The sequence below is a fragment of the Aotus nancymaae genome, unplaced genomic scaffold (assembly GCF_030222135.1).
Source record: "Aotus nancymaae isolate 86718 unplaced genomic scaffold, 86718_ANA_hifiasm-v0.15.2.pri h1tg000004l, whole genome shotgun sequence".
Classification (NCBI taxonomy): Eukaryota; Metazoa; Chordata; class Mammalia; order Primates; family Aotidae; genus Aotus; species Aotus nancymaae.
Window position 1 is genome coordinate 1,789,207 of NW_026988415.1, and position 25,786 is coordinate 1,814,992.

The window sequence follows — 25,786 nt, forward strand, 5'->3', positions numbered from 1 at the left end:
CACTGGAGCTACTCATAATCATGTGCCCAGACACAGCATATTAGAATGTTTTGTGCTCAAAGAAAATTTTAACGGTTCAGTTCTGCTTTTAAAGCACTAGCATACTACTCCAAGCTTTATCTAGAGTCTTTAGTGAACCTGGTCATTAATTGAACATTTTCAGTCATATCAAATGTTTTCGGAACTTCTAACTGGGCTAAATGAAGTCATCTAATATTTCAATCTAATTCATATTAATAAGATGATATTAATGTTATAACGCCCTAAAGGAAGTTTCTAACAAGACCCATCTCTTTTATGGCTTTTAGATTTCTAAAGTCTGCTGCTTCTAATGCTAGTGTGAGATAACTGGGGCATGAGAGAGCCATGCCCAGATCTAACTAGGCTTCAGAGCTCAGGCATCACAAGCCATCCTGCCACCTGTGGACAACAGACTACATGTTTAGAGCTGTGGAAATCAAACATCATAATATCAGTCAATGAAACATTAAGCAGATGTTTACCTGGTTCTAAAAACATGTGCTGGAGGGAGCTTTGGAGTTTGCCTACCACACATTCTAGAAGCCTTTGGAATACGTCAAATTGTGGAGAGTTTAAAACTTTAAAAGACAGCGATTTTAATAAACCTGTCGATACAATTTCTTTGTTAAAAAAAATTTGAGACTGATTAGCCTGCTTATATTGAAAGAGAAGCACAAGGTCTATATCTTTAGATCTTTTATTGAACTGCAAGCGCAGCATCAATAACTGCTTCTCAGCTGTAAATGAAAATTGATTCCAGGTTTAACTCCTGATTTTCAGGGGTTCCTTCAACCCTGAGATAAATGAAAAGAAAAACTGACAAAAACGAAAAACCAAAGGTTTAATGGTATGAGGTAGGGGCATACAGAGAACATAACATATTCCCACTCCCAAAATATCTGTCCTTCTGGGTCAAATCACTCCCTAGCCAAACTCCAGTGGCCATCACTGCCTGCCTAGAGGGCTGGCTTGAAAATGGCAATTCAATAAATGTTGCGCGGGGAAGGCCAGGGTTGGATTTTATATCTATGATGTCAACAGTGGCAGCTGAGAAGTACAAAATGCAATCAGCTGGGTAATGGACATCATGTGGCCCCGAAATCTCACCTATGCCATTGATATCAAACTTAAAAAACACATTACACCACATATGTTTATTCAGACACAAGTACAAAGCACTATGTCCAATTCTAACTCTGTTCTGGATGTTTGTAATGTCCAATGTCAACCTGAAATATTTATCTCCCATTCAGGGATGGCTCCTGAAAGAGAACCAAGGTGAGTACAGCATCCTAGAAGAGCCTTCAAGTCTTTCTCTAGGGCACAGCATGAGCTCAGAAAGAGAAGATAAGAACTGCAATAGAAGGGTATGAATCAACTCTCCACCTGCACAAATCCTTGGAAGAAAAACTGTTTTAGAGACACATAATTTCCTGTAGGACTTGGTGTAGACCATTGGCAACCTAGCCTTTCTTCCTGGGATCTCTAGTTTAAAAGTTGTCAGGGCTTAGAGGAAAGTTAAGGTCATTCATATGTAATGGCTGCCTTTGGGGCCCAGTTAAGACATGCAATGCCATTCCTAACAGATCCCTATGGATACCTAGGCCAAAATGAAGGGCTATGTCTATTTCCCTATGGATCATAAAGAGAGGGCTGCCAGTTAATGTTTGAAAGGACTGCAAGGAAGAATAACCACCTATTTTGTAGTTCAAAACATTTGCTTATACATTGTCCTCATTTGATCTTTACAATACTCCTATGGTTTAAACCAGATAAGACTGGTTTACTCCGGTCTACTGGTGAGAGGTCTGAGACTCAGAGATGTTAAACAACTTGCCCAACGCAATACAGCTAGTATTTGAGGCCTAGGATTAAACCCCAGGATTCTTTATTCCAAAAACTATGTTCTTAATATCTACACTTAAAATTACTCATGGCCAGGCACACCAGTAATAAACTTTCAGATGACAGAAACTTTTCATTCAAATTTGCCACATACAGGATAAATAACCCAGAAGCTGTCTTTAATATCCCTTTCCTGACAAGAAAAGGGGAAGGAAATATATGTAGCGTTTCAAAGAATAAGAAGTTTTTTAGATTATTAGTAGCACTCATAACGATGATGATGATTATCACGCAAAGCGGTGAGTACTTACTATGTGCTAAGCATAGTGTCGGGTGCCTTTGTCTGCATTGATTTACCTAATCATTGAATCCCCAATATGACCCAATGAAGAAGTTGCTATTTTTACCTCTGTTTTATAGGTACTTAGATCTTTGCCCTAGGTCAACCGGTTTGAGAGTGGCAGAGCTACAATTCAAAGCCATGTCTGTCTGACTATAGAGCTATACTCTCACACAGTCTCCTTCACTGTCCCAGCATTGTCCCTCTACCTTAGAATACAGCATGGACATGTCTGCCGCCCAAATAGTCACAACCAAGAAAGTCAAACGCAGTAGGGGACTGGAGAGAAAATAGAAAGTTTAAAGAGACATTTTCAGGCTGCAATCACTATTGCTTCTTCATTGAAGCCATGCACATGTGTGAATATATATCACTGAATTTAAAGGGTCAGTAGAAGGTAAAATCTTCTGTTAAAAATGTTTTCATATGACCATGAGTCTCTGTGGATGACCACTTGGCATCTTTAATTTCTGTATGATAATGCCCCCATTCTGGCCTCATGTTCCATTTTCCCATTTGAGGGAATAATATTTAGCATTTAAACATACCCTACTTGCTCTGCTTGTGTTTGTGCACAGGACCTGTCAGCTGGTTCAGCATGGCTAATACTGCTATGGAAGGTGGAAGTGGCAGAAAAAGGAAAGGCTGTTCTGATTGTAAGATACTCGGTACCCAAATGCCAATTTAGAAGCTGGCACAACTTGATCCTATGTTTTGATTTCATATATGTATTTGAAATGTATTCCCTTGGGGATGTTTATGGTCTAAGTCCACAGTATAAGCTCTTAGACACTGTTTGAAAAAGATTCCTATGTACTCACTACACCTGGACAATCTGAGTTTCTTCAAATGAGTCAAGGTGTAATGATTATGGATGAGATGATTTGGGGATGTCTCCAGAAAGTAAATGGCTTTTTTATTGGACTATGTCTGCATGAATGCAGCCACTGGGTTCTGAGCAATTTCTAACTATTACGTCGGCTGAAACCAGCAGTGTTGTCTGGGCCCTTAAGCACAGTTTTATGGACTGATGCATTTGTCTGTATGCTTTCTCCCCAGTCATTTTGCCACAAATGGAATGATTCTGCACTCTTGCTCAGCCAGGAGGCCCAAACCTACTGGTAATGTTTGCTGTGAGGTTCAAATGAGACACCACACCTAACTTGTGCCTGGCATAGAGCAAGAGTGGTTCCAAAAATGGTAGTCTCAGTACTCCTCCTTATGATGGTGCTGGAGGTACGACTGTCCCAATTCAAAGATGAGTGAACAATAATACTATGTTATCTACATGGCAGTATATTATCTTTTTTTCTTTTTTTGGAGTTTTTTATTGTACTTTAAGTTCTGGGGTACATGTATAGAACATGCAGATTTGTTACATAGGTATACATGTGCCATTGTGTATACACCCCCCATCATCTACATTAGGTATTTCTCCTAATGCTATCCCTCCCCTAGTCCCCCACCTCCCAACAGGCCCCAGTGTGTGATGTTCCCCTCCCTGTGTTCATGTGTTCTCATTGTTTAACTCCCACTTATGAGTGAGAAAATGTGGTGTTTGGTTTTCTGTTCTTGTGTCAGTTTGCTGAGAATGATGGTTTCCAGCTTCATCTGTGTCCCTGCAAAGGACACGAACTCATCCTTTTTATGGCTGCATATTATTCCATGGTGTATATGTGCCACATTTTCTTTATCCAGTCTATCAGTGATGGGCATTTGGGTTGGTTCCAAGTCTTTGCTATTGTGAACAGTGCCGCAATAAACATAAGTGCTACATGGCACTATATTATCTAAAAGAAAATGATATTGGTGATTCCTCTATAAGTTAACTGTAGAATTACCATGTGCTTCATCAATTCCACTTCTAGGTACATATCAGAAAGAAAACATAACCATGTGAAACTTGTAGACAAATCTTCATAGTAGCACTACTCACAATAGCCAAAAGTTGGAAACAATCAAAATGTCCATCAAATGATGAGTGAATAAAAGACAATGTGGTTTATTCATACAATGGAATGCTACTTAGCCACAAAACAAAATCAAGTACTGATATAGGACATGGAAGAACCAAGAAAACATGATGGTGAGTGAAAGAAGCCAGACAAAAGAAGTTGCATATTGTAGGATTCCATTGATATAAAACAGACAAATTCATAGAGACAAAAAGTCAATTAACAGTTGTCAGGGTTTAGCGGGAGGGGAAAATGGGGAGTAACTGTTTAATGGGTATGGAGTTTCCACTTAGAGTGATGAAAAATTCTGGAACTGACGATGGATGCACAACTTTGTGAATGTATGAACTGTCACAGAATTGTACACTTTAAAATGGTGACTTTTATGTTATGTGAATTTTGCTACAATAAAAAAGAAAATTATTTCAACCCATTTATTTTTGCAAAAGGACATTATGCATCCTAAAGGCAGAGCTCTGCAAACACTGCTATTATTACTGCAGCCACTACTGCACAAGCATTCTCTTTTTGTCTATACCCTTCCAGGCCTTGTAACTAGTCTTCAAACTCTACAAGGAGGGTGCATTTGTAAATGTTTATAACCTTGTGCCTACATCTGGCTCCTAGGCCTCAACTAGAGGGAATAAGTTGTCACATTGCCTCAACTTAGAGCCCCCAGTTCAATCTCCTCATCAACTTTTACTGAGAACCTAAGCCTTTTTGAGGAAGACACCATGACTAGGGGTAGCATGTCATAAAAAAGTTCCAACCCACCAATCCTGATCATCTGAGAGTCTTGACACTTACAAAAAGTCAATGAATACACCCTAAAACCCAGATGATTCAGGCCAAGAGACCCTTTGACAATTTTAAGATAAGTATAGAAAATAACTTTATAAACTAAAAAGCAGATTACATTCATTTAATTACACAAAGAGGAAGTCAATGTGCAAACTCTACTTTCAATTACTACTGATTTCTACTTTAAATATTTCCATTAAAAAGTAAATCTCTATCGGTGAAAATCAATGATCCTAGAATGTTTTTGTTTTTCTTTTTCTTTTACTTATAAATATAATGCTCCTGTCATTGGCGTATTAAATGTGGGAAGCAGAAATGTCGTTTTTGGAAATTAAGTGCGCATTTCACATTTGCTATGAAGCCCAACTCAAGTAAGAGAGAGACAGCCTGCATTCAGTAAATGTACAGCAAGCCCCTGGGAAACAGTTGTGAAATTGGCTTAGGCCAGCACTGTGTAGTCTGCACTTACCCTGTGGTTGATCTTGATAAAGCACTAAACTTGCAAAGATGCAATTTTTTTTTTACATATTATTAAAATTCAAGCACAAGAAAATGGAGAAAAAGTAGATGAAAGTTTTGGCCACATAACTTTGAAGATGCATTTGATTTTTAAAGTATACCAGAATGGTAGGAGTTCTAAAGTGATAAACAACTGTGGGTGAGAATAGAGTAGGTGAGCCTTGATAATTTTTCCTAATCTTTTCTTTGCAGGCTCTTCCTCATGAACTGTTTAATGAACATGGAATTCCATGTTTGTTAACTCTCTTGAAATACCAGTTCATAAGCATTCCTTTAAACAGTCTCAGTTTTATGATGTAGCAGACTTCACTGTAGGAAGACCTTGGTCAGATACGGGATTCAAAGAAAGGCAATCCTTCTGCATTCCTCATTTGAGGTGATAAGCACACCCAAAAGGACCCCACATTCGAGACAGTTCTCTCTCAAAGATAAAATGCGCAAGCATCATTGACATCACACACTAGGTTGCCATTCTCATGAGTCATAAATGATACTTGGCCTTCTCAAATCATAAAGTCCAGTCTCAATGAAATGCTGAAAACACACATTTCTGCCATCTCATTTGGTGGTAAAGTGTTGTAAATGCTTAAAATGTGGAATAGAAGGAGACAAGGGTGGCAGCAAGTTTTTGCCGAATGTCTTTTGCCTGAGGGTTCGTTTAAGTGGCAAGATGTTGTGCATTGATTCTCAGTTGCATTCTGAAATGGTGCATCTGGGAAAGGTGAGTGAAGCATCACATTTATATGTATGTTAATGGGTATGGGCTAGAAACCTCACGCCGGAGTCACCAAACAAAAGTTACATGTCACCCAAGACATTAAGTAGTCCAAGAGAGGGCAAGAAAATCTCTGTTGCTTACTAATGACCAGAGAGAGATGGGAGGGGGCTGAAAGCAGTTTTAAAGAGCTCTGTATCTCCTTACTACAGCTTTAATGTAAGTTTGAGCTGATTTGACTTGTTCCAGAACACTATGCTCATCTTTCCTTCTTTCCCTCTCTCCAAAGCCCAGAGATAAAGCATGGGAAAGTTTGTGCATGTCAAAGTATGTCAAAGCTGTTCCAGTTCCTCCTGCTCCCCGCTTAGTCCCAAAACAAAGTCATAAGCTCTTCTTACCTGGTAGAGCTCAGTGGCAGTGCACTGAGTAGTCAAGGTCTTCACAGGCTCAAGGTCATCTTCATCACTGCTCAGCTTCAGGTCATCCTCAAGCATCCTACAAAGAGATCAGAGTCATGTTTGAGTTACAAAGCATATTTTCTAAATCATCCTCAGATACATCTTGCAATGAGAATAAAATACTGAAGCTACACTCTGACAGCTGCAAATCCTTCAAAGGTGTAGAGGGAAACAAGATTGTTTCAACCAATTAGATATTTGAGCTCTTATATTTACGTCATACTCTGCACACATCTTCCCTCTCTACCTTCCCCTAAATCAAGGGGAAAATACTATTTCAGCATCTCCAGAGATGACTGGATTCTATACATTTTTACTACTAAAAGTGCAATAAATGTACTGATCAACCACTGTGTAGGTGGGATGTCGCACTGGATCTCTACAGGACAAGGTGCTTGGAGTCTCCCATGAAAGAAGAGGGGTGTGATAACAGTCCCTAGCTCTAGAGACTATTGCCAAAGCCTGCTGGGTCTCTCTGGATGACAGAGGTAAAAGGCACAGTGAACCTGCACTGCCTTTCAGTGCCCTCTGCTGCTGGGTAGCTAGGTGGCCACAAAAGAGCTGGGAGAGAAATGACTAGTCATTAACCTTCTGATATATGACCGATCTCTTCCTGTAAAATTTGATCTGAGAGATGTAAGCCCATGATGTGGATAAGAAATCTTTCTCTCCCAAGGCAAGGCACCTGAAAAATGAGTGGTCTGGATTTTGGTGACGAACCAGCACTTTCAAAATTGTTTATGGAGCCACAGAGTCATTTGTTTCTATGGGGATATTAATTCCAGTGGCATCCCCTCTATCTCCAAGTGTGAGCTACAGCAGGAAGAGTAGCTTATGATCTTAAAATTCCAGCTACACTGTCTTCAAAGACATATTGGTGTTCATATTTTTATTTATTAAATACAACTTTATGCCTAATCCTTAGGCTTCAAGAGGGGACACTCTCAGGCTCTCTGGACCAATTACCATTTCCTATGCATATATTGCTCTTTCTTGCATCTAGGCTCTACATCAGTCTCAGCTCCAGGGCTAGAATTCTCTTTCTCAACTCTGGAAATCCTATTTATCCTTCGTGGCCCAGTGATCCCACCTCCTCTACAAAAGCTTTCTAGAAAGAACCCCTATCTCAGGAAGAATATTTTTTTCCTCTGACCAACCCTCAGCTCCAGCTGGATCACAGCACAGCCTTCCACTGAATGTCTCCCCACAAGTCCCTAAATCCCATGTGGGCGGAGGGTGCTGCATTTTCACCTTACTGTGCTTCACATCACCTTCCCAGAAATGACAGACTTATCGAGTCTACTGGTCTCATTTTGCAGACAAGGAAGGAAAAACTCAGAGAGGTGAATTGCCTTGCTCAAGGTCACACAGCTATTAATAGTTAGTGCTAGAGCCACTCCCAAAATTTCCACCTCTGTAATCCCACCTGGGTGTTGTTCCAGAAGAGAAGCCAGAAGGAAAGAGGAAGCTTCTAATTTGATAAATAGGGGAAAAGTTACTTCAGAGGTTATGTTCAAATATTGAAAAGAGATTCAGGGCAGAGTGGGTATCCAATAACTCTCCAAAGAAAGCACAGCTCCCCCGCTTTCATGCTCAGCCACAGAACACTAGAATGTGTACACTGAGGTCTGCAAACCAGAGACTGACATAAAGGATGATTGGTGGGAAGGACAACTATTAGAGTTGCTTTCGGATAAACTAAATTTGCAGAATTTACGACTGTCCTTCAAGAGACTAAAGGATGTGTTGAAGATCTTACAGAAGGAGAAAAATATATCTTGGTATTTCTTTTGCAGTTGCAGGCTTATGACTCTGAACAAATAATTCTTTACAACACATTGTGGGAAATGAAGACTGTATCATTTTCATAAGCTATAGAACTCAAATATTTAAAAACTACCTATGCTTGTTATAAATGGCTTTACTTTCCGTGTGTGTGTGTGTGTGTGTGTGCATCTCAATACATCTAGGGAATGTCTATGTGTTAATTTATATTCAAGTAATCAACAAAAGAAATGGGAAATGATTCCTGCATTTAGATGGTCAATGCTCTGAGACAGAGAAAGTGCTAAGTATTTGACCAGCAGCATGGAATTTGGTCCTCACAATAAATCTATGAAGGAGATGGTGTTACAGCTGCATTTTTCAGATGGGGACTCTGAGGTTTAGAAAGGGTAAGGTGTTTGCTCACACACACACAGCCAGAAATCATGGAGGAAACATAGAACCTAGATCATCTCCAGCCAGAATTGGGAGTATACAAGGTTTTCCTAGATGGTACAACTTATAAAAGATGGTATATTCAATAAAATTGATGGCAACAACAAAAATCTCATGAAACATATTAACATGGAGTCAAGATACTTGGATTCAACTGCTGGCTAATTGTAAACCCCAATATCTGGGGTAATTCACCAGCTCTGAGGTATATCTGTGTTCCTCATCTGTTCAATGGGATAATACTTTGGTTCTGTCACAGGAGGGTGGTGGTGAGCATAAAAGGAGGTAATGCATGTGAAAGTGCTTTATGAAAGCACAGAACTAATAATGCGGGGCACCATTATGTCCGGAAAGATATCTCAGTTGGAAATAATGGACTTCATTAGTACTATTAACAAGTAATCAGAAACAGAAGTCTCTGTGTGCCTTTGCCCCTCTCCTTTTAATTTTCTGAACAACCTGAAGGTAATCCATGATGACTTGGGAAATGTCTAAGGGTATCTCAAGGCCAGATGTAGAAATGGGCTTACGGTCTTCAGGTTTCTCTCCTTCAGGTAGAACTAGCATATCCAGAGTCAGAGCACAGAGGTCTGAACCCAGCAGTTATTTTACTCTCCAATCAACATTATGTGATTTTAACATGGAGATGAAATGTCCTCAAATGTACAGTTCTGGAAATAGGCAGCCAATCTACACAGCGATTGACATTAAACTACCTCCCCCCGCCCCCACCATGCAACAAGCTTGGTATGGATTTGGTTGTTAATAATGGAAAATCTGATGCATATATTTAAGTTCCAGTAAACACAAGTCAAAGAAGTAACTAGGAAGGCAAATTACTATTACTTATCTCTGGAGACACTAGGCATTCATTCCATTCCACTTCTTCCCTGACCTATTAAGCTTTATTATTGAATATACATGTACTTGTTTGCATTTTCATCCTTGGCTAATGCTGAACATTACTCTAGGGAAAGCGTAGGATTATGAAAGGTTTTAGATTTAATTATTATAGCAGCACCATTCACACCCGTTGCAGTTAAGGTCGTCTCAGCAGAAAAATGGTAATCTCTTTTCATGAGGTTATAATTCCATAGACAAATTCATCACACATTGGCTATCACAAAAATGTGAAAAAAAATGCTCATATAAATGTATGCCTGTGTCTGTGATCTTAAAAAAACAGACATTGTTCTTCAACTTTTCAATTAGGTGAAAACAGAAACAATTAGACCTCCTTAGTGAAGCTGGTTGTTTGTTCAGGGTCTAGTCATCCACAATGTTCATCTTGGTGCAAAAATGCTGTTTTTCATTACTATAACCTATTATTTGTAGCATTAAGACATAGAATAATCTATAAAGCTGTGACCAAAAAACCAAGTTCCTGACCTGAGGAGATGATCCTATAAAAGCTCAGATAGTGAAATTTGGATGAGGTAGAATGGACCAAAAGAGGATCGTTGTCCTTGGTTTTCTGAGCTTCAAGCTGAACCTAGTGGCCTCCAAGGGTTGTTTGCATTGAAACATTCTAGTGAATAATGACACGACAGGCCCCATGTGAATCATAACCATAAAATCATAAGCTCACTCTCCAAAAACTTTGCCAATTTATATAGTGGAATACTTTTTGAAGAGGAAAAACTAGAGGGCTTGAAACCTTATTATAGAAGGCTGTAGGAAGAAGCCCTTGGTTGAGTCAGCATGGACGTAAGTGCAAGGTCTAGAGAGCCAAACAGACCTGAGTTCAAACACAGGAATCCTAATGGATTTGTTTTTTTGATCTAGTAAATAAGACCCTTTAAATCTCAATTTTGTATATGTTAAAATGGGCAATAATAATACCTACTCTGTACAATTTTTAGAATTAAAAAATATAGTTTATATAAATTGCCAAGGAGCCAATATAGCTACCAGCTATCACTTTCATCTTAGTTACTATTGCTATTGTTATTATTATTGGCAGAGAAATTTTTAGAGGTGGAAAGAATAATTTTTACAAGGTGAGGTGGTAGCCCAGAGGCTGGCATAAATATCATTGGAAACCCTTGATCAAATAAGGAGAGGTTCAAAGACTATTAAGGAGTTTGGAAAGTTTCGGGGCTTTGGTTTACTCTTCTAGAAATGGCCTAAACCCATCAGCTCTGTCTTGGGTTTCCTTAGATTCTCTTGGAGTGCTTAAAATATCCCAGAAATTTTGAAAGCCAGTTGCAAGAGGAAACATCCAGACAGTATCAAGTCAGAGTTCAGGAATAAAGGGGTGACCCTGATGTTCTAATCCTTATGCCTGGGAAGCTACCTGCGGATCCAGAGAAATTATTCAAGGGTGACCCCTACTAGAAGTTGTGCTCACCTTGAGCACCATGTCTTTGGGCCTGTCACTCTCAGGAGGCTGTTCCTACACACATCTGGCTCTGAAGCTTGTGTATAAGACTGAGCATAATAGGCTGCTAGTTGATCCAGAATCCTTGCTCAGAAACAACTGTTGGGACCACTGAGTTGTGCTCAGGGCTTGCAAGCCTACTCAGTGTCTTTTCGTGAACTGCAAAATGGTGTTCCTCTTGGCAGAGAGCAGCACTTGATGCTGGCTAGATCCCAGCTTCAAGGTATGTATGGTGCTAGCTGCAATGCTGATGACTGATTCTCAGATGTACTCTTCCAGTTGAAAGTACTTGTAAGTGCTATCTCTTTCACCATGTCACTGTGTCTCCTAGTGGAGACAACCTCAACATCCCTAACATATGGTCACACGTTTTCTCTGATAGGTAGTTAGCAATACCTTTCTATTGTTCAGTACCTTTAATTGTGAGAATGATCTGCCATTTAGGAGTTACCATGTGCTTTCCTGTACCTTCTACCTTGCAGCTGGAGTCTTGTTCCCTATAGTCCACACTCAGAGACTAGACTTGCAATGGTGTTGAAGACGGACCCAGTGTTGCCACCTCTGTCATGCAGAGAGGGAGGGGGCCATTCACTGAGGTTTTGAGCTCTTAACTAAAACACAGAGCTATAACTTCTGGCCCAATGAGTTTGGGGTCTTCTAGTTACTGGTTTAAATTATCACTGTCTTTCTAAATATCCCAGAGTTCATGGCAATCAGAATAAGTTTCTAATGGCCCAAATGAATGACACAGTTGACTTTGATGATAATAACACAGCCCAGAGAGGGCTTGCACCTTCTCATCAGGCAGAGTCTTACTGTGGTCCCTCTTCTAGAATAGTAACTTAGCCCTCTTGACTCCTTAAAGGGCACTTCCTCTTTATAAAGTAAGCTAAAAGAAAAAAAAACATGACTGGTTTAGAATTACTCAGGGAATTATATATTTTCCTATCTAGTGCTTTGTAGTCTCTGCAGCACTGAATCATTTGTTGTTAGGAAGGCAGGTGATAAGGAAGAGGAGGTGATATTTTTCAGAGAATTCATTCCGCTTCCCTGCAGTAAAGGTCCTCAGGCTTTCCCCACCCCCGCTTAGGAGGAGTTACATTTCATTTCCCCAAGGTTTTAACTTAATGGTTTCTGATTTTGTAGGATTCTCGGTGAGGTGGTGGCCATTGAATCAGAAACTATTTTTTTCTTTTTTAAAATTATTACACTTTAAGTTCTGGGTACATGTGCAGAACATGCAGGTTTGTTACATAGGTATACACGTGCCATGGTGGTTTGCTGCATCCATCCCCCCGTCATCTACATTAGGTATTTTTCCTAATGTTAGCCTTCCCCAATTCACCAACCCCCCTGCTATCCCTCCTCTAGCCCCTCCACCACCTGACAGGCCCCGGTGTGTGATGTTCCCCTCCTGTGTTCATGTGTTCTCATTGTTCAACACCCCCTTATGAGTGAGAACAGGCAGTGTTTGGTTTGCTGTTTTTGTGTTAGTTTTCTGACAATGATGGTTTCTAGCTTTATCCATGTCCCTGCAAAGGACATGAACTCATCCTTTTTATGGATGCATAGTATTCCATGGTATATTAGAATGGCGATCATTAAAAAATCAGGAGACAACAGATGCTAGAGAGGATGTGGAGAAATAGGAATGCTTTTACACTGTTGGTGGGAGTGTAAATTAGTTCAACCATTGTGGAAGAAAGTGTGGCGATTCCTCAAGGATCTACAACTAGAAATACCATTTGACCCAGCAATCCCATTGCTAGGTATATATCCAAAGGATTATAAAACATTGAGTTATAAAGACACATGCACATGTATGTTTATTGTGACACTGTTTACAATAGTGAAGAATTGGAACCAACCCAAATGCCCATCAATGATAGACTGGATGAAGAAAATGGGGCACATATACACCATGGAATACTATGCAGCCATAAAAAAGAATGATTTCATGTCCTTTGCAGGGACACAGATGAAACTGGAAACCATCATCCTTAGCAAACTAACACAGGGACAGAAAACCAAACAGTGCATGTTCTCACTTGTAAGTGGGTGTTGAACAATGAGAACACATGGACACAGGGAGGGAAATATTACACACTGGGGCCTGTCAGGGGGTGGGGGGCTAGGGGAGGGATAGCACAGGATGTGGGGGGATTGGGGAGGGCTAACGTTAGGAGAAATACCTAATGTAGGTGACAGGGGGATGGATGCAGCAAACCACCATGGCACGTGTATACCTATGTAACAAACCTGCACGTTCTGCACATGTACCCCAGAAGTTAAAGTATAATAATAAAAAGAAAAGTTTCTGATTCATTGGCCACCACCTCACTGAGAATCCTACAAAATTCTTGTTGGGCTCCTTAGTGTGAGAACTATGAGTTCCCTTAGGGACCATCTAGTCCAGGGATTGGCCAACTAAAGGCCTCAGCCCAAAGCAGCCTTCCTCTGTTTCTGTACTGCTTATGATTTTAGAACAGCTTTTCTTTTCATTTTTAAGTGTGTAAAAAATCAAAAGAAGAATAATATTTCATGACACATAAAAATTTATATGGAACTTAGATTTCATTATTCATAAATAAAGTGTTGTTGGACTACAGCCACTCCTATTCATTATATCGCATCCATGGCTGCTTTAGAGCTGCGATGGCCAGGTGGAGTAGCTGCTACCAAACGAAGGCTTGAAATACTTACTACCTAGGTCTTTATCAAAATAAAGTTTGCTGACCCTTGCTTTAAGTCAACAATTTTCAAACTCTCAAACTCAACAAATCTTTTCTTGGGTGGCCAAATGAAACCTTACAAGACACCTCAAATAAGATTAAAGTAGTTTGTTTTGTTAACTCCCAGGGATTTGCAGGAACAATGCATAAAAACAACTTATCTAGTTAAGATTCCTCATTTCGGGCCAGGTGTGGTGGCTGACGCCTGTAATCCCAGCACTTTGGGAGGCGGAGGCGGGCGGATCACGAGGTCAAGAGATTGAGACCATCCTGGCCAACATGGTGAAACCCCGTCTTTACTAAAAATATAAAAAAATTAGCTGGGTGTGGTGGCGTGCACCTATAGTCCCAGCTACTAGGGAGGCTGAAGCAGGAGAATTGCTTGAATCCAGGAGGCACAGGTTGCAGTGAGCTAAGGTCACGCCACTGCACTCCAACCTGGCGCCTGGTGACGGAGTGAGACTCTGTCTCAAAAAAAAAACAAAAAAAATTCCTCATTTCATGGAGATGGTTGAGGCTTCATGGATATTGCATATGATTTAATAACAGAACCTGAGCTTAATTTACTTACTCTCTCCAAACCTCAGTTTCCTCTTCTATGCAATGGGAATAAAAATAATATGTATCTCAGAGATTCAGAAAGTACCACATAGTCTGACAGGTTAGAGTGCTGAGTTCATAAACAACAGTAGGAGAAAAGTAGAGCAACTATCCTTTTGTCTGGACACATATGTGGTACATATGAATTCACATCTATATTGCATACAAAAGCCAAAGCTAATAGTGTGAACGCTGGTGTATGTAACTATTGACTTGAATCAAATTGTCACCTCTTCAACCTTGGAATTCCTTAGAATTGATCACATAAATTCAGCACAATATCAATTTTCTGCTCCACCGTCACTTTTTTGGATTTCATTTTCATTTTCTTGGTATATTTCTCTGAGTTATATAATTTCCTCCCAGTGTGGGAACTCAAGGTATCATGCAAATGACAGAGTGCCTAATAGAATTCAGATGTTTTTCAAGAAAATGTTACACACAACAAAACACTCTTGTATCATATTTTAGAAGTATGTGTGTTAAAACATCTAAGAGTGAATTTCCCCAGAGAAGACCATAACTCAGTAGACCAACCTGGGCCTGAAAACACATGCTGGGATAATTCCAAAGGAGAACACAGAATCTTTTATCTTTAAAAAAATGTCAAGCATGGACCCTGATAGCTGATGTTCTGCTCTTTGGTAGGGCAGTGCAAGTCCTCTTGAAAGACTTTCCTTTGAGTCATACTAGGTGACACGGAAAGTCATCCAAGTGGAGCAATAGCAATTCATTCAAGACCATTTACTATGCCTGCTATTTGTGGGTGAGATTGCAGGAAGTAAAGAATATAGATCGACTGAAAGAAGGAGGCAGCAAGGAAACCAGTTAGCCCATCATCGTAGTACTCCAGGTAACACAGGTTGGTGGCCTGGGTCAGGGCACAGACAGTGAAGATAGTTGGAGACCAGATTCTAGAGACATTTCGGAATTAGAGTCAACTGAATTTGGACACTGATGATCCTAACATTCAAGGTCGTCTGAGAACACTGAATTTAAATCAGGAATTCCACCAGACGTCAAAGCCGTCCCTCACACTAGGCTGCCTCTCTGTCGAATGTCTCTTAATTTTGATAAGGCTCAGATGCTGAGTGAGGATCTATGCTAGACCTCTTTCTATCAGGCAGAAGAGTGTCTCTAGTACTCAGCATTTCTCTTTAAAGACAGACCCAGTCACTGGTTAGCTTCCATTCTCAAGTGATGAGGAAAGGCAGAATTCTAGTCAAGAAGGCTTTCTTTTAGAGTTGTCCCTCTCAGTCTCCCTTTAGCTTCTTAGAGCAACTACAGCAGATTAGATAGAAGAAACTCCTGTGGTTACCTCCAAAGTACAATCACAAAGAGTACTTCATTACCCATCTCTTCACATCAGCTCTTGATTGTCAAAGGATTAAGGAAGTAACTCCTTTATGGAGTTGGTCCATTAATATCTATCTAAGGAAACTCTCCAAAACAACTGAAATATTAAGTCACTGTTAAGTGCACTACAACTCATACCTGCTGACATCCATTGTGTCTTACATTAAACTCAATGGGGACAAGGACCAATTCTTAGTCCTATGTGATGCATGGCAAATTCTCAGCTGCTGATAACAGAACACTTTAGCTTGGAATGCTTTAAACCATTTCTCAAACCCATTTCCAGAGAAAGGCTGTCAAGAAGGTCTATTTACCCGAATTTACACAGCAGATAGGATTTCCCTTATGCTGGTGCATAAAGAATTCACATTTTATTTCAGATTGTTTAAGCAAAATATTCAAGCCTGACAATGTAGGCCCAACTAAAATTTTGACACCATTGTTGCTCAGTTATTTATAAAAATCCCACCTGATTTGTATGCTCAGTTCTTTAGGCTGCATCAAAATCACTCTCCACACTCCAGGTTAGGGTAAGAAGTAGATTGCTTTCTAACCCATATTGACAGTATTTTAGCTCTGTAGAGCTGGATAGATCTTCATGGGCACATGTAGCCCAGGAGTCCTGTGAGCATTCCAGCAGATGAATATGAGTACCACCTGCTACACACACATACAAGACAGGGCAAGGTCAAGACCAAGACCTGGCTAATTCAACCGATAAAGATACAGGCCCACTTTAAGATACAGATAGTTTAGTACTTACTAAACTAGGCTTGAAATAAAAGAAGAATTACCAAAGGTGCTAGTTGATCCCCGACTGTTATCCCACACACCAAAAAGGAGGATACCAACCAAAACAAAAGAGACCAGATGACTGAGGACCAAATTATAGGACACACTGTGGTTGAGTCGTCAATTTTAGACTTCAGCTTAGCAGTCGTAAAGGCTAGAGTTCTATTCTGTGGAGGGCAGGGCAGAAAACTCAACAGAACCTGGGAGGTGATGGGAAACTCTCTCATAAAAGCCTCCCAAAGGAGATAGGGAGGTGAGTGGAAGATGGCCTTGAAGTACATCTTATGATATTCTTGTTCTCTCTTGTTCTGGAAGGATCACTGGGTGTTCCACGAAGGCTCAGATTAGCTGTGGTTTAAGTCTCTGCTTATGTGGCCTATTTGGATACCTGAAGGTCTCCAGGATGCCATGGTAAAACTGTTCCCCCTACACCACGAGACATTCTTGTCAGTTGATAACTACTTCTTACAAGACGTGAGTTTCAGATCCTGGTGACCTGCTGAACATAACTCTCATTTACTAATGTCTCATTGTGAATGTGCTGCCTACCTTTAAACTCTAACAAAGGCTGGTAGTATCATTACCATAAACAGAACAATAGCTAACGGACTTGTTTCTCTGTTAGGGTTGATGCATGTAAGCTAAGCTAGCCAGAGCTCATCATGTAACATGTCAGGTCCAAGGGCACACATCCATAAGAACTAGCCAATATTCAGAGTCCGTAGAGACCAGTAACTTTCCACTTTGCAAAGCTAATTGACTTGTGTGTGACTACTGAGTACGGTGAAGAGCTCAGTGTAGCAATAGAGCAGGCTACCGTACTCAGTAGTCACACACAAGTCAGACCCAAGTTCAGACTCTCACTAGCTGTATCACCTCAGATCAAATCCCTTGAACTTCTGAGTGTCTTACAGAATTGCTGTAACTATTAAATGCGATATCTCACTTCAATCCCATAGCACATAGGAATCACCCAATCTTTATCATCTGTGATTATTGGCTCAAGATAGTTCAGCTTGAATTATCCTGACACATCAGATGTCATTTTATTTGAAAACAAGGCAACTAGAGAAATGTGTTCTCGAGTTAAAGTAAAAATTGAAAGAAGGAAAATAACTGTATCTTTGCCACAAATAGCTTTTGCATGCCAGAAACAGAAGTAGATCATGTTTTTAGTATAATGAGAACCTTTTTAATATTACTATATCAACTTTTTCAAGTCTTGAAAATTCAAATCTACATAAAATGTAACTTTTTTATGTAACTGAACTATATATTATAAAATATGAATCTAGTATATTCCAGGAGTGCCAAAACATTTTGATAATGAAATGTCTATTCATAGACTATAACACATTATCAATAAATAAAATGATGAAAACCAGATGATCACCTCAATAGATGCCAAAAATAAACTTAATAAAATGTTATATCCATTCCTTATCCAGACTCTTTAACAGCTAAGTAGAGAAGGATAGTGAAGTTACATAACGAATATGTAACTGAAACCATCAATCTAAGGCATGTTTTAGTACATATGGAAGGTTAGATCAATTTTAAACATATACTTTAAAATGAAAATGAAATCACAGATGACCATGCTTCAAATGTTTTTAAAAATATGTATTAATGTTGATTGATTGGGTAGACAGAAGGAACACAAACAGACTAATATCATCCAATGACACCATTTGTTCTGATAATTACTCCAATTTAAACAGTTTTAAGGCATCACATATGGCTTTCACAAGGCATTCTTTCCATGTAGGTAAAGACAGAATAAGAAAATGACATAAAAAGCCTCAGTTTCCATTTCCATGTTTCATAAATTATGAATCCTTTAAAAACACAACACATTTTTATTGATATTCACAATTGTCTGCAAGCTTTATAAATGCAGAGATGCCTTATAACCTGATTGAAAATTTGATCTTACTGTTTTAACAAAATGAAATTGTTTTAGAAGGGGCTCCACAATGTCTGGGCATATATTTTCCCTAGGTAACAGTATGAGGCATGCATTTTCTTCTGAGAATTCAACATTTATGTTGATGCACTTGGCTGCAGAGCCAATCCTACACTGGCTCTAATACAGAGGAATTTTCTGAACATTTTGAGTAATGGGACTGAAATAATTTAACGGCTCCTTCTGTGCATGTTAAATGAGTTGCATGATTTATTTAGCTTTTGCAGGAAACTTGTTTACACTATAAATTATAGCACATGGCACAATTACATTGATGTGGAAAGCCAATCATGTTGAGTCATTTTGGCCATCTCTCTCCAAATTTCAACTTAGGGCAAATGAATTTTCTGTGGCTCACCAATACACTATGGGTGTTTCTTAATCCTGTGACCCTGCTGAACACACGTAAGGCCATTATCTTAGCACTCCTACTGACTCCTAAAGAAAAATTGAACCAGAGAGGAGGATTATCAAGAAAAGGGAGGGCTACTGTCTACAAACAACATGCCCACAATATTTGTGGGTTACAGTAAACTGTTCTGTATTACCATAAATTAATGAATTAGAAGAGACTGGCTTTCTAATTCTGAAACACAGAAATAACACAGGTGTCTAACAATCAAAGGCAAGGTAATTCAATAACCTTAGGCGTAACAATACGTAAAGGAAATAGCAAGGAGTTGGGAGCTGGGTAGACTACAGGTCCAGCCTGTGCTCTTGCATTTACTAACTGTACAAATCTGGGCAAACTAATTGACCTCTCTGAGTTGCCATTTTTTTGGTATCTAAAATGAGGCTATTGATGACAACTTTTCAGGGTTGTTGCAAAGATTAGCTGAATTAATATGTGAAAAGAGTTCATTGTGAGCACTTGACAAATGTCACTGTTTCCACTATTACTGATATTAAGACAAATAGGAACCTGGTTCTTATATCAATATATTTAGAAGCAGCCTTAAAAGAATCACTATGGGGAAATCGTCAGGTCTCTGGTTGAAGAAAGCAGTTTAAGCAACAGCAGAGAGACACGAGAGTAGGTTTTACATACAGTAGATGAACATTTTATTAAATTGGATATCTATTCTTTCCTGATTTGGCTTCAGGCAAGAGGGTGGCAATTCTGAATACTTGCCCAGAACTTGCCTATTTCTATCCTGTTATTCATAGACTCACATTCTTGATAGCTAGGTAACTAGTTACTTAGAAAGAATCAGAAAGAACTATAAATATAGATACGTGGAGAATAGCAGAGCACAATACTGGCCAAGAGTTAGCCTTTAACATCTAGAACTGGGAAATTTATTTAGGATAAAAAATGTAGTCTCTCAAATAAAATTGCTCCAATCATTCTAGGAATAACATGTTAGTATAATCAAAGCACTTTGAACCTTTCACATCATACCTGTCAGATGTACAACTATGACTTGAGGACTTATGCCTTGCCTCTGTCTCACAATAAATCCAAGTCAGCAAATACTAATAATAACTAAGACTTACTGAGGTAAGCTTAATGTGTGCCAGACATTCACTTCTCTAAGTGCTCTAATGGATCACTTCATTGACTCTTTCCAAGAAATTTGGGAGGTTGTACTTATATTTTATCTGTTCAAGTGAGAAAATTCAGGCTTAGAAAAGTTAAGACAACACACAGAATGAGAGAAAATATTTGTGGGTCATATATCTGATAAGGATCCAGTATCCAGAATTTATAAGGAATTCTGGAAACTCAACAATAAAATGATGAGTAACCCAATTAAAGAGTGAGCAAAGGATCTGAATAGACATTTTTCCACAGAGGATACCACTATGGACTGAATGCTTGTGTGTCTTCCTCCTTCAAAGTCATATAGAGTTGAAACTCTAATCCCCAATGTGATGGTATTAGGAGGTAGAGTCTTTAGGAGGTAACTGGGTCATAATGGTTGAATATTCATGATGGGATTAGTGCCCTTCTAAGAAGGGACCTAAGAGAGTTTGCTTCCTTTCATTCTCTTTCTACCATGTGAGTATATCAGGATGAGGATCTTTAGCAGAACCCAACCATACTGGCACCCTGATCATGGACTTCCCAAAAGCTACTTATGTGAGAAACAAATGTTTCTTGTTTAAGCCACCCAGCTTATGGTATTCTTGTTACAGCAGACCAGACTGACAGATACAGAAAGACAAATGACCAATAGGCAGATGAAAAGATGCTCAATATCCTTAGCCATCAGGGAATAGACATAAAGTAGAAAGCACAGATGTCAATGAACTGATGGAATGGATAAACACGATGTGATAGATGCATGAAATGAAGGATTATTCAGTTATAAAAAGGAAGAAAGTCTGACACATGGTACACCATGAATAAACCTTGAAAATAATGTGCTAAGTGCAATAAACCAGTCACCAAGGGCCACATATCACATGATTCCATTCATATGAAATGTCTAAAACAGACAAATCTGTAGAGACAGAAACAGACTTGTTGCCACTGCTTGGGGGGATGAGGCAAGCAGAGTGACTGCTAATGTTATGGAGATTCTTTTGGGGTGATGAAAATTTTCTAGAATTAGATAGTGGTGATGATTTCATAACTCTGAATATACTAGAAAACACTGAGTTGTATACATTACAATGGTAAATTTTATGTTACATGCATCTAAATACAGCTTTTAGTTTTTTTAAAGTCTCACAGCTGGCCAAAAGAAGAAGGGGGAGGTGGTATGGCAATCCACATGATGCCAAAGCTCATGTCCCTAACCATTCTGCTTACTGTCCTTTATAACGAAGCCTGGCAGAAGGTCTCCAATGCATTCCTAGACATATCTGCGGACAAAAACACAGAGAAAAAGAGCTATTTTTTCCCTGCCTAATCTCTTTCTCACTGTATTTTTTCTTACATTAAAACTGCAATTGATACGACGAGCAGAAGCCTCACCAAGGGAAAAGGGCTTTGTCTGTTCCAAAAGAGACAAAGCATTACATTAAAGAGACAGCTGACTGGAATGGGTGGGGACCAAGCCAAGATTCTGTGGGCAAAGACTCTTCTCTTCTCTGACTCCGGAATTTCCAAACCTGAGGTTAGTAAAGAAGGAATCTCTCTTTGCAATGTCCCTCTCAACAGTACAAATCACTTGCCCCCACCCTAATAAAACCTACAGGGAGGCATGTGGTTAATGTGGTCTGCCAGTTTGGATGAGTTGCTCTAATACGATATCAGGGCTGATGGAAGGAGGCTCACATTTTAGTGATTACAGAAGAAGCTGGTGTAAGGATCATGTTATGTATGAATTCATTAAGCACAGGTAAAATGGGACTCTGAATCTATTTCAATGAGAGAAAAAGGTGTCCATTCTTGCTGGTCAGAGGTGCAGACTGCCTGGGTTGCAGCAGTTTCTCCTCTGTTAAGTCCATGCAAGGTCTGGTCCTTCGCTGGCTAATTGATTTTCCAAATCTTAACATGTGAGATTAGGTAGCCAGGTTCCTATCAGGGCCCTGTACTGGTGTGCAACTCCTACAGTAAGGCAAAAGTTAACTCAAAAATCCAATTTAGGTTGGGGCTCCCTTAAGCTGAGAGATAATTTCCCTTTAATCCTCTTCTAGTTGTCGATAGTCTAACTTTCTCAGTCTTAGATATGACACTGTAAAACTGTCCACACTTCTCTTTTTCATGCAGAGGGCATCATCACCCCACCCCCACGATACACGCTCCCCTTACCAGTGACACTGTTTCCAACCATTATCAGATTCAGAACTCTTTGGTCACCTTGAACTTCTCCCCGACTGCCACCTTCCATTCCAGCCCTGGCTAAAGGAAAACACCCAGACGGGGGGGAATGCCTTGTCCCTGTGAGATTATGAAGGCTAGGTCCAAGTGTGGAATATTCAGTTGCCCCCTTGGTTTTCAGACCAGGAAGTAAAAGAGATGTTCCGCTCTCATTCTTCTTGCTTTTGGTTATTTTTAGTAGCCCACCTATCAGGGCCAAATTGCCTTGTAACTGTCTGCAGAGCTTGAATCTGACAGAGATAGCTGCTATTGTTAATAGGAGCCTTCACTTCAGCCCATTTAATGTGCCTTGGTTTGACAGCTTCACAATAGCCACCTTCCCTTGGAAGAAAACTGTGATTTAGTGGAAAGAAAATGTGGGACAGCAGCCTGATCTATCTCTTGGTCTCCAGCGAGTTCTCTTGGCATAATGTCCCACCACAAAGCCAGGGAATGAACTACCAAAGTAATGGATTAATTCCTGGACACTTACACCCTCCCAAGACTAAACCAGGAAGAAGCTGAATCCCTGAATAGACCAATAACAAGGTCTGAAGTTGAGGCAGCAATTAATAGCCTACCAATCAAAAAAAGTCCATGTCCAGGTCGGTTTACAGCTGAATTCTACCAGATGTACAAAGAGGAGCTGGTACCATTCCTTCTAACACCATTCCAAACAACACAAAAAGAGGGAATCCTGTCTAACTCATTTTATGAGACCAACATCACCCTGATACCAAAACCTGGTGGAGACACAACTGAAAAAGAAAACTTTAGGCCTATATCCATGATGAACATTGACACAAAAATCTTCAATAAAATACTGGCAAACCGAACTCAATAGCACATCAAAAAGCTTATCCATCAGGATCAAGTAGGCTTCATCCCAGTGATGCAAGGTTGGTTCAACATACACAAATCTATAAACGTAATCCATCACATAAACAGAACCAAAGACAAAAACCACATGATCATCTCAATAGATGCAGAGAAGGCCTTCGACAAAATTCAACAGCACTTTATGCTAAAAACTCTTAATAAACTAGGTATCAATGGAACGTATCTCAAAATAATAAAAGTTATTTATGACAAACCCACAGCCAATATCATACTGAATGGGCAAAAACTGGAGGCATTCCCTTTGAAATCTGGCACTAGACAAGGATGCCCTCTCTCACCACTCCTATTCAATATAGTATTGGAAGTTCTAGCCAGAGAAATCAGGCAAGATAAAGAAATAAAGGGTATTCAGTTAGGAAAAAAGGAAGTCAAATTGTCTCTATTTGCAGACGACATGATTGTACATTTAGAAGACCCCATCATCTCTGCCCAAACCTCCTTAAGCTGATAAGTAACTTCAACAAAGTCTCAGGATACAAAATCAATGTGCAGAAATCACAAGCATTGCTATGCATCAATAACAGACAAACATAGAGCCAAATTATGAGTGAACTTCCATTCACAGTTCCTACAAAGAGAATAAAATACCTAGGAATACAACTAACAAAGGATATGAAGAACCTCTTCGAGGAGAACTATAAACTATTGCTCAAGGAAATAAGAGAGGACACAAACAGATGGAAAAACATTCCATGCTTCTGGTTAGGAAGAATCAACGTCGTGAAAATGGCCATACTGCCCAGAGTAATTTATAGATTCAATGCTATCCTCATCAAGCTACCATTGACCTTCTTCACAGAACTGGAAAACCACTTTAAACTTCATATGGAACCAAAAGAGAGCTGGCATGGCCAAGACGATCCTAAGCAAAAAGAACAAAGCTGGAGGCATCATGCTACCTGACTTCAAACTATACTACAAGGCTACAGTAATCAAAACAGCATGGTACTGGTACCAAACAGAGATATAGACCAATGGAACAGAACAGAGACCTCTGAAGTAAGGCGACACATCTACAATCATCTGATCTTTGACAAACCTGACAAAAACAAGCAGTGGGGGAATGATTCCCTGTTTAATAAATGGTGTTGGGAGAACTGGCTAGCCATGTGCAGAAAGTAGAAACTGGACCCATTCCTGACACCTTATGCTAAAATTAACTCAGATGGATTAAAGATTTAAACATAAGACCTAACACCATACAAACCCTAGAAGAAAACCTAGGCAAAACCATTCAGGACATAGGCATAGGCAAGGACTTCATGACTAAAACACCAAAAGTACTGGCAACAAAAGCCAAAATAGACAAATGGGATCTAATTATAAACTGAAGAGTTTCTGCACAGCAAAAGAAACAATCATCAGAGTGAACCAGCAACCAATAGAATGGGAAAAACTTTTGCAATTTACCCATCTGACAAACGGCTAATATCCAAAATCTACAAAGAACTAAAGTAGACTTACAAAGAACAAACAAACGAACCCATTCAAAAGTGGGCAAAACATATGAAGAGACACTTTTCAGAAGAGGACATTTATGAGGCCAACAAACGTATCAAAAAATGCTCATCATCACTGGTCATTAGAGAAATGCAAATCAAAACTACATTGAGATACTATCTCACACCAGATAGAATGGCAATCATTAAAAAATCTGGAGACAGCAGATGCTGGAGAGGATGTGGAGAAATATGAACACTTTTATGCTGTTGGTGGGAGCGTAAATTAGTTCAAACATTGTGGAAGACAGTATGGCAATTCCTCAAGGATCTAGAAATAGAAATTCCACTTGACCCAGCAATCCCATCACTGGGTATATGCCCAGAAGATTATAAATCGTTCTATTATAAAGATACATGCACACGTATGTTCATTGTGGCACTGTTTGCAATAGCAAAGACCTGGAACCAACCCAAATGGCCATCAATGATAGACTGGACAAAGAAAATGTGTCACATATACACCATGGAATACTACACAGCCATAAAAAAAAAAAAGATGAGTTCCTGTCCTTTGTAGGAATATGGATGAATCTGGAAACCATCATTCTCAGCAAAGTGACAGAAGAACAGAAAACCAAACACCACATGTTCTCATTCATAGGTGGGTGTTGAACAATAAGAACACATGGGCACAGGGAGGGGAACATCACAGTTTGGGGTGTGTTGTGGGGTGGGGAGGTTGGGGAGGGATAACACTGGGAGAAATGGCTGATGTAGGTGATGGGGGAATGGAGACAGCAAACCACCATGGCATGTGTGTACCTATGCAGCAATCCTGCAAGAGCTGCACATGTACCCCAGAACTTAAAGTACAATTTTAAAAGAAAAGGAAAACAAAATGGTCAGAAGCCAGGCTTGGTGAAAGATGTTGAAAAAATCCACAGTGCAGAGCTACTTACAAAGAATGTGGGAGCTGCTTCCTACAAACATTTT

General features: G+C 39.6%; 1 protein-coding gene across 6 annotated transcripts in view; it reads right to left on the reverse strand.

Moving 5' to 3' along the window:
• AFF2 (ALF transcription elongation factor 2) overlaps nt 1-25,786 on the reverse strand; it is a 485,376-nt gene that overhangs the window by 100,604 nt on the left and 358,986 nt on the right. For all 6 annotated transcript variants that reach the window (XM_064360746.1, XM_012467114.2, XM_012467112.2 and 3 more), the window contains one exon: nt 6,595-6,691. In XM_064360746.1, coding sequence (XP_064216816.1) covers nt 6,595-6,691 — 97 coding nt within the window. The remainder of the gene's footprint in view (nt 1-6,594; nt 6,692-25,786) is intronic.